The sequence below is a fragment of the Scomber japonicus genome, chromosome 2 (assembly GCF_027409825.1).
Source record: "Scomber japonicus isolate fScoJap1 chromosome 2, fScoJap1.pri, whole genome shotgun sequence".
Taxonomy (NCBI): Eukaryota; Metazoa; Chordata; class Actinopteri; order Scombriformes; family Scombridae; genus Scomber; species Scomber japonicus.
In genome coordinates, this window is record NC_070579.1 from 17,803,838 (window position 1) to 17,817,847 (window position 14,010).

At 39.4% G+C, this 14,010-nt stretch overlaps 1 protein-coding gene across 1 annotated transcript in view; it reads left to right on the forward strand.

Moving 5' to 3' along the window:
- Nucleotides 1-249: 249 nt before the first annotated feature.
- Nucleotides 250-14,010, forward strand: part of tbck (TBC1 domain containing kinase) — a 45,186-nt gene continuing 31,425 nt past the window's right edge. Inside the window, exons 1-21 of the mRNA XM_053330096.1 lie at nucleotides 250-358; nucleotides 2,307-2,520; nucleotides 2,749-2,821; nucleotides 3,185-3,299; nucleotides 3,433-3,506; nucleotides 4,237-4,378; nucleotides 4,488-4,548; nucleotides 4,640-4,701; nucleotides 5,101-5,162; nucleotides 5,434-5,582; nucleotides 7,617-7,755; nucleotides 7,857-7,956; nucleotides 8,595-8,644; nucleotides 8,757-8,886; nucleotides 9,068-9,166; nucleotides 9,267-9,329; nucleotides 9,433-9,559; nucleotides 9,780-9,830; nucleotides 9,933-10,016; nucleotides 10,842-10,927; nucleotides 12,908-12,944. Of these exons, the coding sequence (XP_053186071.1) occupies nucleotides 2,328-2,520; nucleotides 2,749-2,821; nucleotides 3,185-3,299; nucleotides 3,433-3,506; nucleotides 4,237-4,378; nucleotides 4,488-4,548; nucleotides 4,640-4,701; nucleotides 5,101-5,162; nucleotides 5,434-5,582; nucleotides 7,617-7,755; nucleotides 7,857-7,956; nucleotides 8,595-8,644; nucleotides 8,757-8,886; nucleotides 9,068-9,166; nucleotides 9,267-9,329; nucleotides 9,433-9,559; nucleotides 9,780-9,830; nucleotides 9,933-10,016; nucleotides 10,842-10,927; nucleotides 12,908-12,944 (1,897 nt within the window). The 5' untranslated portion in view covers nucleotides 250-358; nucleotides 2,307-2,327. The remainder of the gene's footprint in view (nucleotides 359-2,306; nucleotides 2,521-2,748; nucleotides 2,822-3,184; nucleotides 3,300-3,432; nucleotides 3,507-4,236; nucleotides 4,379-4,487; nucleotides 4,549-4,639; nucleotides 4,702-5,100; nucleotides 5,163-5,433; nucleotides 5,583-7,616; nucleotides 7,756-7,856; nucleotides 7,957-8,594; nucleotides 8,645-8,756; nucleotides 8,887-9,067; nucleotides 9,167-9,266; nucleotides 9,330-9,432; nucleotides 9,560-9,779; nucleotides 9,831-9,932; nucleotides 10,017-10,841; nucleotides 10,928-12,907; nucleotides 12,945-14,010) is intronic.

Genomic DNA, 14,010 nt, shown 5'->3' on the forward strand with positions numbered 1-14,010 from the left:
GCATGCGTCGGCGTATGTTCTATAGATCAGCTGCTGTCAGTGAAACGCAAGGAGTCAACGGCGATATCCTGTTTATAATTATTAAAAACAAAAAGTAACTCATTCAAAATATGAGAAATGATTACAAAAACAACCTTATTAAAAAACAGACTTAACTACTTGATAGATTTCAGTTTCGCCACCGTGAGTTTTGTTCTTAGACAAGGTCCTATGTGCACTGCTGTGTCGCACAAACACAACGTCGTTGGTCACGTTCCCTCACGTCGAAAAAGCTGAAATAACATTCATTTAGGAAAACATTGTAATAACAACGTCCAGTTCATGCCTTTGAGATGAACAGACAGGCTTTCCTTTAACTGTGAGTAGACATTTTTTGGGAGGTAATGCATAGTAGTTAATCTCTGGCTTACACATTGACAATAAAACAGATATTTTCATAATGAACATACACTTGGGTTAGCTTAGTTGGTTGAACTGGAGCATCACTGTTTGTCTTCTCCGATTGTATACCCCGATGATAACTAACTAACGTTGTAGCGTTAACCTGTCTCTTGCTTTATTGACGATTTGCCCAGCCATCAGCATCAATAAATTTACTAGCTTTAAGCAATTAACACTTCTCATTAGTTCAGTTTGTAAACTCAAGACGGATATTTGCTCCCATCCTGAGGATCCAGATGTCTCCTATTGTGTGCTGGTGTACATTGTATTGAAAAGTGTTCTTAATATGTTGTCCCTCCTCATGTATAAAGGAGTGGACAAAACATGAGGGACACCATTCAATATAATGTACCCCATTACACCACCAGCACCCACTACCTTTAACAATAAACACAAAGTTGATAAAAGAATAATTACATTTCTGTCAATGTCATCAAAAACCATAAATGTAAAATGTATGGCAGAGCTGTTGTATTTGATTGCATTATTGCACATGTGTACCTAATGAGGTGGCTGGTGAGTGTATGTATGTATGTAGCCTATGTATATGACATGTATGTTTCTCCAAGTTCAACACAAAATGCCACTTTTAATGACTACTGCAGTCTCAAAATTATTCAACCCCCCATAACAAGCATCTTTAGTACTTAGTAGAGCACCTTTTTACTGTTATGACCTGCTGCAAACGTGATGCATAGCCACACACCAGGATCTAGCAGGGTTCCTAAGGGATCTTGGCCCCTTCCTCATGGGCAAAGGTATTCAGTTCACTTATATTCTTGGGTTTGCGTGCTGCAACTGCCTTTTTCAAATCCCACCAGAGATTTTCAATGGCCACTCTAGTATCTTTCAGGACTTCTTCTGAAACTGAGCCTCGGTGGACTTAGAAAAGTTCCAGTTTTGTTTCATCGCTCACAGAACAGAATCACAAAACCTCTTTGACTTATTTATATAGTTTTGAGCAAATTGGAGCAGACTTTTCTTGTGCTTTTGGATCAGTAGTGGTGTATGTCTTGAAGTATGGGCATGGAGCTCTTCAGCATTTAGTATGCACCTTACTGTGGAAACTGAAACCTCAGTGCCTGCCGCCATCAAAGTCTTGCTGAGGGTCTTTTGCAGTCAGTCGAGGGTTTTTGACCACCTGCCTCCTCAGGAGGCAGCCATTGATAGCTTCCCTTTTCTGCCACGTCCAGGTAGTGTAGCCACTGTTCCTTTAACTTTAAATTTGCGAACTATCCAACTGTATTTCTAGGAACATTCAGTGCCTTTCCTATCTTTTTGTATCCTTTTTCTTGTTTGTGCAAGGCAATGACCTTGTCTCTGAATGTTTTGGACAATTCTCTCGACTCATCCATGAAACATCACCGTCCACAGTCCAGATATTTGAGGGGTTCTATATCAAGCACACCTGATGCAACTAATGAAGCCCTTGATGAGTTGCTTTAGACCACACCTGATTTGCAAATGTGTGCTCTTATGAGGAATTCTATTCAGGGGGTCGAATATTTTTGAGACTGCAGTAGTAATTGAAAGTAGGATTTAGTGTTGAATTTGGATAAAATCCTTGTAATATTAGTTTTATTTAACTATTTAAACTGTTCTTGTGTAATTTGTTTATTGCAAACACCTGAAAAATTTTGCCAGTAAACCTAAAATGCAATGGGGGTTGAATAATTTTGATTGCAACTATGTATACCTGTGTATATATATATATATATACAGTATATGTATATGTATATATATATATATATATATATATATATATATACAGTATATGTATATGTATATATATATATAGTATATGTATATGTGTGTGTGTATATAATATGTATATAATTATATTGAATATTCTCACCCATTATCAGAGTTTTAAAGTCAGAGACATTATGAGGCCCCTCAAAGATGCTGAGTTAGGGGCCTTCACCTTCTTTGCCTCAGCCCTCCCGCATGATGTCTGTGGGAGCAATGGCCTACCTCTGACCCCCAACTCCATTAAAATCCTTGGACGTTTCCAAATCCTCAAGACCATCACTCACCCCAGACTCTGCCAGTATGTGGACATCACCAGAGGAAAGCATGGTATGGCTTTCTGTCTTGCCTTTAAGCAAGGCCTATTATTGTCCTCCCAGTCACACCTCGTCAAAGCCAAACATATTTGGCTCTTAATTGACGACTCAAGATTGTAAGATATAAATGAATGATTGTCATACATGCCTACTCATAATAAAAAAAAAAAAGCTAAATGTTTACTAATCCAGTTATGTATAATGGCTTAATGTTTGGTCTCTTCTTCTTATTGCCCTATAGAACGGCTGATTGTTGTTGCTGAGCACTTCGAGAGCAGTTTAAGTGATTTCCAAAAACAGGGGAAAAAAGTCAGGTGAGATTGCCTTTAAAAGTCATGATTAACTATTCTGAAGTAATGAAATGTGAACCCAGTGCATTTTCTCCCTTCACATTGGAGCTGACACTGCTTTTCAGTCACCATTAAACTATGTACTACTGATAGATACTTCCAAAGGGAAGTGAACTTCTGTAATATACATAAACCTTGCCATCTGCTGGCTGCAGGTAGTTTTGCATAGTAACAGTATTCTGTTTCAGTTTCCAAAGTTTTATATTAACCTAAAACTTAAATTTGTTGCAAACGCAGTTAAATTTACCCACATATTTTTTCTGTGATCCACTCAATACTTTTCCTTCAAAAGAGATTGAAACAGTCACATGTTTGTGTTTGTGTTAGCCCGGAGAAGGTGCTGCAGATTGCCTATGAGGTCCTTGAAGGTCTGGACTTTATGAACAAACATGGTATGGTGCACAGAGCCCTCACTGCACACAACGTGCTCATGGACTGCAAGGTACTGTGTTCATCAAATTGACCTGTTTCATGTATGTCTGTTATTTACTGACTGAATATCTGTGCAAATGAAAGAAAATTAAATGATTGCCTATATACAGACCTGCCACCTGAGATGGATCTTTTCTTTGTAGGGGAATGTCAAGCTGGCAAAGTTTGGCCTTTATCACATGACTGATCATGGGGCAGATGTAGATTTTCCCATTGGGTATGTATTCTTCCCCTCATTTATCACAGAGAAATGTCCATTAGTGCTCCTCTGGAACTTTTCAACTGGTGGGAATGAGCTATGAGAGCTGTCTCTTCAGGGACAGTGTTTCTGTTTGCTGTTAGTTAAATCATAAAAAAGGCAATTGACCATAACATTGATGGATAATAGCCCATCCTTTTTCATAGAATCCAGGCTATGAGGCATTCAAATACTTCCTGGTTGAGGAGCTGTAACAGATCGTTGGACTTTCATCCTAGTCCAAAGGCCTTTGTGTTCTATCAAGTCTTTCTGTGTAATATCCTTTTGCAGATTGAAAAGAGGAATGATGGCACATGCCCATGTTTTTAAATAAAACATCTGGCTGGAAAATGAAGTAAATGCAACTGTCAAACAGCTACAGTATGAAGGTTGTTGTGACAGACAACTGTAAAAACATCACATAATGACATTAATGGGATTAATGCCATCTGTTTATACAGAGTAATTGTGTAGTTCTGAGGCTATAATGTTTTCATTTTGCAAATTAGACTTAATATTGACAAGACAAAAAAAAGAAAAAGAATCAATAAATAAACAACTAATGAATGCAAAACCATAAACTGATGTTTCTGTGCTGTTGAAGTCATTCCATTTACTTCAAATTAACTGGAGAACACAGGATATCTACAAAGGTTATGTAGAGGCTGACAATATAATGTGCTTATCTGCTTTGTGATCATGACCTCAGGTACCCATCATACCTTGCTCCAGAGGTGATTGCTCAGGGCTCTTTCCACCCCAGTGACCCTTCCCACGATGAGGCACCTTTGCCCTCAGGACCCAAAACTGATGTCTGGTCACTTGGAGTTTTGCTCATTGAATTGTGTGCTGTAAGAATCCTTCATAAATCTCTTTATACAGTTTTATAGTATAGTTTTATTTTGCCTGATTTCATGGCTCCTTATAACGTCAAAATCTCAAGCTGTGAATCTGTTATAGGGCAGAAGATTGCTGCACAACATTGAAATAAGTGAGAGATTGAAATTCATTCTGACCTTGGGTAAGTGAAAGGGACGTAATTATTTTAAGTGCTGAGCAATATGCACCGAAGGTCAATTAGACTTACGCAGTGATTTGTTTGTCATTCTCAGGTTGCATGGATGACATTGTCACTGTACTTGCTGAGGAACATGGTTGCCTGGATGCCATTAAGGTAGACTTAAAAAAATTGGTTGTCGGGTTTTAGTCAAAAAGCTATTTTTGATTAATACAGTATTTTTTAAACCCTAACCCTATGAGAAAGAATTATTACCGTAGTTTCTAGTCATTAGGTCACAATAAGGTTAACTATAAACCTGAGAATTCTGACTAGGCAATGTCTTGGTACTTGTCAATAATGATACAAAATGCTTTAGACAGATTTTACATGGTACTCAAAGTGCTTTTTTTGGTGTTTCATTAAGATTTAATGGTAATTTATATGCCAGCATTGCTGAGATGTGTTTCTTTATTTATCCAGAAATGAATATAAATAGAGATTTTCTGTGGGATTATTTAAAGCATAAATCTGACCTGCCTGTATTGTGTTTAGCTAACAAAGTTTTTTTTACAGGATCTGCCTGAGAATGTTCTTGAGTTATTAAGGAAATGCTTGACCTTTCTTCCATCCAAAAGGTAAATACCATCTTTGTGGGATATCATATCCTGTTGTTGGAAGACATTGGCCATTTAGTTTCCAGACACTCTGGTCATGCAGGTTATGAAATAGTTACAGCATGTACAGTACCAATCAAAAGTTTGGACACACTTTCTCCTTTAATGGGGATGGGAAGATGTGTCCAAAGCTTTTACTGGTTCTGCATGTCAGCCAGATTAGTATCTCCTATCCTATGTGTGATATTATTAATGCTGTTATGACTGTAAAGCTTTTGTGTGTGTCTCCCAGGCCGACCCCTGCAGAGCTGCTTGGAGACCCCTTGTTCAATGGGATCTCGTGCCTCTATACACCGTTTCAGAAGCCTGTTGGCCTGTTTTCCTCTTCCCTGCGCTGTGCACATCTGGAACTCCCAGAGGACATCAGTGAACTCTGCAAAGGTCTGTCCCAACTTCACAAATAACTCTGCATCCTCTCTGCACTCTTGGCCTACATCTTCCTTCAGCTCTCCGTCCGCCAGCTTCATACTGCCAACTGTCTCTGAAATAACTGGTCTCATTCATAAATCCAAGTCATCTACCTGCCAGTTAGACCCTCTACCTACCCACCTGGTAAAAATCTGCCTACCTGCCCTGTCCGCGTTAATAACTGACATCATTCATTCCTCACTGACTTCTGGTGTTGTTCCATCATCACTAAAGACTGCTGCAATAACACCAACACTCAAGAAACCTGGCGCTGATCCAAATGACTTGAACAACTTCCGTCCTATCTCAAACTTGCCATTTCTCTCCAAAATACTAGAAAGAACTGTTGGAGCTCAGGTCCACACCCATCTGTCTGACAACAATCTCTATGAACAATTTCAGTCAGGCTTCCGTCCCCTCCACAGCACTGAGACAGCCCTAGTGAAAATCACAAATTACCTCCTGATGGCATCTGACTCTGGACTTCTCTCCATTCTGGTTCTCCTTGACCTGAGCACAGCTTTCGACACAGTTTCTCATGACATCTTCCTGGACAGATTAGCCTCCATTGGAATCACTGACATCCCTCTGGTTTGGTTCACATCATATCTCTCTGGTCGCACACAGTTTGTTCAAATCAAGAACCGGCTCCGGCTTCTCTCCAGTCTCTAGTGGTGTTCCCCAGGGCTCTGTCCTTGGCCCCCTCCTGTTCATTATTTATGTTTTGCCTCTTGGTCACATTCTCAGGAAATTTGACATGCAATTCCACTGTTACGCTGATGATACCCAACTCTATCTTTCCACTAAGCCTACTTCCACGCTGCCACTCATAGCTCTATCCGACTGCTTACTGGAAATTAAATCATGGCTCACACTCAACTTTCTTAAACTCAACGGCGAAAAAACTGAGGTCCTCCTCATCAGTACCAGATCAACCTTAGCAACACTCAACACTTTCTCCATGTCCATCAACAATTCCACTGTTCCTCCATCCCCTCAGGTAAAGAGCCTGGGTGTCATCCTGGATAACACACTATCTTTCGAAGCCCACATCAATAACGTTACTCGGTCTGCATACTTCCATCTACGTAACATCAATCATCTCCGTCCCTCACTTTCACCAACCTGCACCGCTATCCTGGTAAACACCCTGATCACATCCCGTATGGACTACTGTAACTCTCTCCTCTTTGGTTTTCCGTGGAAATCTCTCCACAAACTCCAACTGGTACAGAACACAGCCGCTCATATCATAACCAGAACTCCCTCTATTGAACACATCACTCCTGCCCTGCAGCAACTTCACTGGCTCCCTATCAAATCCCGCATTGACTTCAAGATTCTACTCCTCACGTTCAAGATCCTTCACAACCTGGCACCATCATATCTCTCTGAACTTATTCACATCTACACACCTTCTTGAACTCTCTGATCCTCCTTTGGCAACCAGCTCTTCGCCCCATCTGCCGACTTAACTACCATGGGGTCAAGAGCCTTCAGCGATCTGCCCCCCACCTTTGGAACTCTCTCCCACCAGACATTCGCACTTCAGACTCTGTCTCCACCTATAAATCCCGCCAGAAAAGAGTGGCATACTATGTCTCTCACTAACTATGCAATCTTCGTTCTTGTTTATTTATTGTACTAATGCACTTTGTAGTCACATTCATATTTATTATTTATCTTTGCACTAAATGTCACCTGATTTATATTGTTTGAAGTACTGTTGTTGTGTTATATGTGCCTTGTAAGGTGACCTTGAGTGCTTTGAAAGGTGCCTTTAAATAAAATGCATTATTATTATTATTATTATTATTGTTATTATTATGAAACAAAAATAAAAACATTCACATTTTAAATCCTGCATTGTTTACATCCATGTTTAACAGCTGGCAGTCTTTTTCTTCTTACCTTCTTTTGTTTGCGCATTGCTGAATTTCTTAGCCCTCAAAAACTGTTATATGTGCACATGGGGAAGTATTCACGATTTTTTGTGTATACCTTCAGATGATGATGACGACTACCTGTCAGAGAGAGCCATAGATGAGGTGTACCATTTGTGGTGTCTTGCGGGGGGAGACCTGGAGAAAGAGCTGACCAACAAGGAGATCATACAGTCCAAAGCTCCAATCTGCACATTGCCAAAGTACATCACACACTCATACAAACACTGATGCACGTGTTAACTCATTTTGGTTAATATTCACACTCAGATTAACTCTCTTTGGTTTGTTTTGTTTTTCTTAGATTTATTTTGGAGGATGGAGAGTCATTTGGCCAGGGCAGGGATCGCAGTTTCTTGCTTGACGACACTACTGTGACACTGTCTCTGTGCCAACTCAGAAATGTAAGAAAACTAATAAGTATTGTCTAAATTTGTCTTAACCTTATTATTTTTGTAAATTAGATGGTGTGGTTCAAAGCCCTACTGAAGTTTTTTTTATATCGATTTAATAGAGAAAATGGTGGTCCATGGTCCAAAGAGACTTAGAAGTCTTAGAAGTTAATAACCAGGGGGATTTATAGAATTATTCACACTGGAGAGCTTTTATAGTAATTTTCCTATTTATTTAATGGAGTTTTAAAAAAAACTGTTTTAGCAGATTTTTAAATTCACCTAGGTTTTAAATTGTGTCCTAATGTTTGTGATGATATTTTGTTTTAAGGATACAGACTGTAGAGTGCATGTATAGGTTGTGTTTTTACATATTCTGTAAATCAACCCCATGGATTTTATTACAGTACATGATTTGAAGTGCTGTTTCATCACAATTTATAACATCACTTTGAGGTGTTCCATTAAATTTCATTTCACTATTATTTCATTATGATAATTATAATAATTTAATTATAATGGGTAATGAATATGGGGTAAAAGTAATATTTTGCTAAGTTGTAGCTGGATTCAAAATTGGCCAGTGTAACAGAACCTAATTGTTAATGCATATTATGCTTTTGAGATGAGCCTCTTTCTGCCTTTTTCAGAGACTGAAGGATGTAGCAGGAGAAGCCTACTACCCTCTACTGGAAGACGAGTAAGTACCCGCCGCTGTCCTCATATCCTTCCCTGTCACTATTTTTCACATCACCCTATCATTTATTTTGGCTTGAGTAATGTCATCTTCCCTTTACTTCTCCTTCTTTCAGACAGTCAAGTCTGCCCCAGTCCAACAGCAGCAATGAGCTGTCGGCCACCGTCACGCTGCCACTCATCATCCGCGAGAGAGACACAGAGTACCAACTCATCCGCATCATCCTCTTTGACAGGCTGCTCAAGGTCTGTGCTGCATAGAAATTCATACGTAAACACATCAACACACATATACTAACACAGGAGGACACACCTGCTACACAGATACACACACAAGATTTTAAATTACATATATATTTAATTTATTTATAATTATTGTTATTTAAGCAGGTTATTGCTAAATTAAACTGGACTATTTTTCCTCCAGGCCTATCCTTACAAGAAGAACTTAGTGTGGAAAGAGGCTAGAGTCGACATTCCCCCACTTGTTCGAGGACTGGCATGGGCAGCACTGCTGGGCATTGAGGTACAAGAGAAATTGGGTTCCTGTTGGAAAAAAACACTAATTTTAATTTTGAATGTGAACACTTTTTAACGTCAACACTTGTTTATGTTTTTTTGCGCAGGGTGACATTCAAGCCAAATATGAAAGCATAGACAAGGATACTCCCATACCAACTGACAGACAGGTAATTTATGCATAGCAGTACAATGCTGAGTAAATTCTTTGCAGTGTTAAAATTAAATTGAACTTTCAAGTGTTTTCTTATGCATGTTTTTGTGCATGTACAGATTGAGGTGGATATCCCACGCTGCCACCAGTACGATGAGCTGCTGTCATCTCCCCAGGGCCACATCAAATTCAGGCGTGTGTTGAAAGCCTGGGTGGTCTCACACCCTGACCTGGTCTACTGGCAGGGTCAGTTACCCCCTTTATCCTTCTTTTTCTGTGTCGCTTTTTCCATATCTATTTTCCCATCTGTACTTTATTGGCTTACATGATTCCTTATTGTATTATATTTGACTGGACACTAGGGGGTGGTCTCGTCACATCTTGTAAACTCTGTGTCTTGCATGGAGGTAAAATTATGTCTTGCTACAAAAAATGTATGTTTATTTTATTAACTTCTTCATTTCAGGTTTGGATTCACTTTGTGCCCCATTCCTTTACTTGAACTTCAACAATGAAGGTGACAATTTCCATTTGAACATAGAGTATAGCATACTACTACTGAGTGACCCTCCCTTCAGTTTTTAAAATTTCTTTCATCCTTATGTGATACTCTTCACAGCTCTGGCATATGCCTGCATGTCCGCCTTCATCCCCAAATACCTGTACAACTTCTTCCTGAAGGACAACTCTCATGTCATCCAAGGTGAGATTTATAAGAATGAACACTTGCTGTGTAACTGTAAAAGGTATTTGGCTGTGTTTTTCACATTGACACACTTTTTAGTTTCTCCTGATGGTCAGAGCACTCAGTGAAGTTCAAAAACAAATTGTCATTGGCTGGCACAGAGCAACAGGCCGTCAGCTCAATGTTGATTAAATTTTGGCTCCATGTTGTTCCGAAGCTATGAAAACTAATTTCAGTCTGTCTTAATGGAGTTTGCAGCTGAGCCACATCATTCGGAGATAGGGAAACAAATGAAACTGCAAAAGCCTGCAGGGAAATGTCACAAGCAATTCCTACGTGACGGATAAACATCTACACCATACACCTCTTGAACTCTGAGGGGAATGTGGTTATTATCATTTCTTTGTACTGTTAGATGCGCTTGAGTGCCAGCTTATGTTGATCTGCCTGGTCAGAGCTCTTTTGTTCACTTACATTGTGAAGAATGGAGGTAGCACAGTCTTAGGCTGCATCATTACCCATTCAACATGTACAGAAGTCAGGCTCCAAGGATGCAGATCAGCAGTCTACCTGCAACTATTTCAGTCTAATTTTGATCATTCTGTCATAAAATGTCCACTCTGCTCCAATATAATAATACATAGAAATTAATGGTGACTGATTTATTAAACCCAATCATTTATTAGGTATGTTGCTGTATGTTTATGTATTTTGTTAGACTTCTTGCATTTTCCGTTGTTGCTGTGAAGTGATCTGATGAGCACACACTTCCTTTTAGGTTTTAGTGCACAAGCCACACAATAAATTATGAACAGACCTCTTGTCCTTTTGCTTGTGTTTCAGAGTACTTGACTGTCTTCTCCCAAATGATTGCCTTCCATGACCCAGAGCTAAGCAACCACCTAAATGAGATTGGCTTCATCCCAGATGTAAGTTACAAAGAGTGCTGATATACTGATGACATTAGACGGCGGTAGAGGACAAATTACATAACATTTGTCTTCTTTAGCAAGTTTACCCTTATTGGGAAGTCAAAGATAGTAAGAAATGATTGTGGTTTCTGGCTCTGCATCAGGGGCAAAGGAAATGACCACCGGTAGATCACTATGTATATCTTTTTATTGCCATTTACTTTTTTTGTTCCGCATCCTCCTTTCTAGAATTTGTGGTGAGGGTCAAATTCTCCCTGTAGTCCACTGGTGATGATTTATACAGTGACTAATGTCTGCCAGGCACGCCTAATGATTGTCCTCTGCCAGGCTTACATTATTTCTCTTACTCTGTGCCACCTCTTCTTGCCCTTCGCTTTCCTCTTTACTGCACAGCTCAGACAGTGACAAGGTTAAAGTATCCACTGTCTCTCCAGGGTTTCTGTTGCTGATGAATGTGTGTCACCTGTGGACTGGCCTCTGGGATATTATCCGATGAAAAGTGGGGTCTTCATCACAGAGGAGTCAGGGATTTAAGCCTCCTCCTCCTCTTTTCTGCTACTCTCAGTTTCAAATTTAATGATGTGGCTCCTTTTCTTAACTGTGCAAGTGAATCACGAAACCGTGACTGTTGATTGCCTGTTATAACTTTAATTGTGTGGTGGAAGAAAAGACCATTAGCTTGTTGCATAAACATTGCCTGCATCTTGCTCTATGTTGTTTAGGCTTGACTCCTTGTAGAAAGGCATGCTCTTGTGATGCTGACATGACACTTGCTGCATGTAAAGCACTACCAGCATTGACTTGCCTTTGAAAAGGGGACTTTGTATGTATGTTTTCATTGTTAGGCCAGGATAATACTGGGACAAGCTTTGTTGGTACAGCTTTCATGCTTGATGTCAATCCCAGTAATTAGACTTTACAGACCCTAAATCCCGTTTTCCCTCTATGAACTTCAGAGAACACTCTGAACTGTTGTTTTACCGAGGCAATATATCCATTGTCCCTGAAGACCAAATGATGCTGCAGTATGAAATGGATGTGTTTCTCATATACGCACAACAAGAGATGGCTGGATTAATACAAATTGCCTTTCAAAAAAAGACAAAACCTTGTTCAAGTATACAGAAACCACAAGTGATCTTCAAAATGTTGGGGTTTTCATGAACTCTTCTCCAGTAATGCCTTATGCCATAGCCTGAGAATCAGACTGCATGTAGCCAGTGGTTTAATTCAGGCCATTTTCAATTTGGCTGCATCAACTCTCCTGGGTCTGCCATTTACACCTACCCTAATCCAATCTGGCTGGCTGGACTCGCAGTCCTGCTACCGAGCTGTTAAAATTGAGGCCGAGACTCGAAGTGCAGTGGCACTCTCCAGCTCATCACTCCTGGGCACAGAAGAGGTCCACTTAACAGTCACCAGCTCTCCTGCAATTAGCTATCAATTAACTGGCTGAGATAAGCTCCAGTATTCCTACACTGCTCCAGACCCTTTGCTGATGAATATTACAGAGCCCCAGTGATGGTTGCCAGCAATTGGCAGGTGTTAGAACAGGTGGCTAATGGTGTGTGTGTGTGTGTGTGCGTGTGTGCGTGTGTGAGTGTGTATGTGCTTTAATTTTAATTTTATGCATTTCCTCCTGGGGAAGTACGGAATGGAGAGAGTGAAGTAGGAGAAAAAAGGAGGAGGGATGACAAAATCAGTATAATGAGATTCATTGTTAGCTTTTCCCCCATTGACTAATAATCAAAATCAGCAGTTTGCTCTTTATTGCTGTTTCTGTTTCTCCAAGGCTTAGAGATGTGCAACCGTGTGCTTTTCTTTAAGACAGAAATCTCCCTCGTGAGAAAAGCGGTTCATTTTTTAAGCTCTTAGCAATTTATTTTGACACTTTGTATATCTGCAAAATACAGATAAATGCTTCGTTATCTCATAAATGTGCTTATATCTTTTTTCTCTTTGTCTCTCATCTCACAGCTTTATGCCATTCCATGGTTCCTGACTATGTTTACACGTAAGTAGCTTTTCTTTGTTCTTACAATATGGATATGGTGTAGCAGTGAGCATAATCCAAATTTTTTCACAGGGTATTGTGAGTCTGCTTCAATTATAGTATCAATAATAGAGACTGAAAAGGTCAGTGACTCCAGTATGGGCAAGTTCTGTAGGGTGTTTTCTTTTTTTTTCTTTTGGTGACCTTTATTCCAGCTGCTAATTAATTCTGGTCCTGAAAGTAAAGGACTTGACCACTTATTCCCACCTTACCTCACATTTTCACCAGCACATCTTTATTTAGCTCTATTTCATATTCATCTGAATACATTCATAACTCCCAACATATTAAGCTGACAGCTGCTTGCAGCAATGTTTTTCCTCCCTGTGGTAAAAGATCAGAAAGGCAACTAACAAACATTCATATCAAATATTATGACAAGAAAATCCTAACTCTGAATACAACTTAATACAACAAAATACTACCCACTATTATTTTACCTGAGCTTTCAATTTCATCTAATTTTCCTCATCAGTTGATGCATCTTGGTGGTCATGGATCATATAAAATAAAATGATAAATTCATGACAATGTCATGGTTGATATGGTTGAAAGCCCTGAGAAAAGCTAGTGGAAGACATTTGAGAGGTTTTTTTTTCTTTTAGTAAAACTAATATTTGAAATGTCAGAAATTAAATTTTCATGGTCAATCATGCAAACAGCTCTACACACATGTGCACTAAATGTCAATTTTCAGATTCAATTGATTGACAGAGTTGACTTTGCAAATAAGAGGTTTTGAAGCAGTAGCCTAATAAATATTTCCATTTTAATTCATTAAATGAAGTAAAGTCATTATCATTATCACCTGTGATCGTCACCTCCTTCAGACCTGTGATGAGTAATTCTTCAAATAAATAAACATAAAAATCCAAAGTTACCAACCAAAAAACCAGATGGACTTTTTTCCTTCATTTTTTTTGGCAGAGGTCTTTAGTATGCAGTTACATGTCTGTACCAAGTGTCACATCTTTGTGACTCTGTGACTAAACAGAGTGGCGGAACTAAGCTGTAGACTTTACAGGCT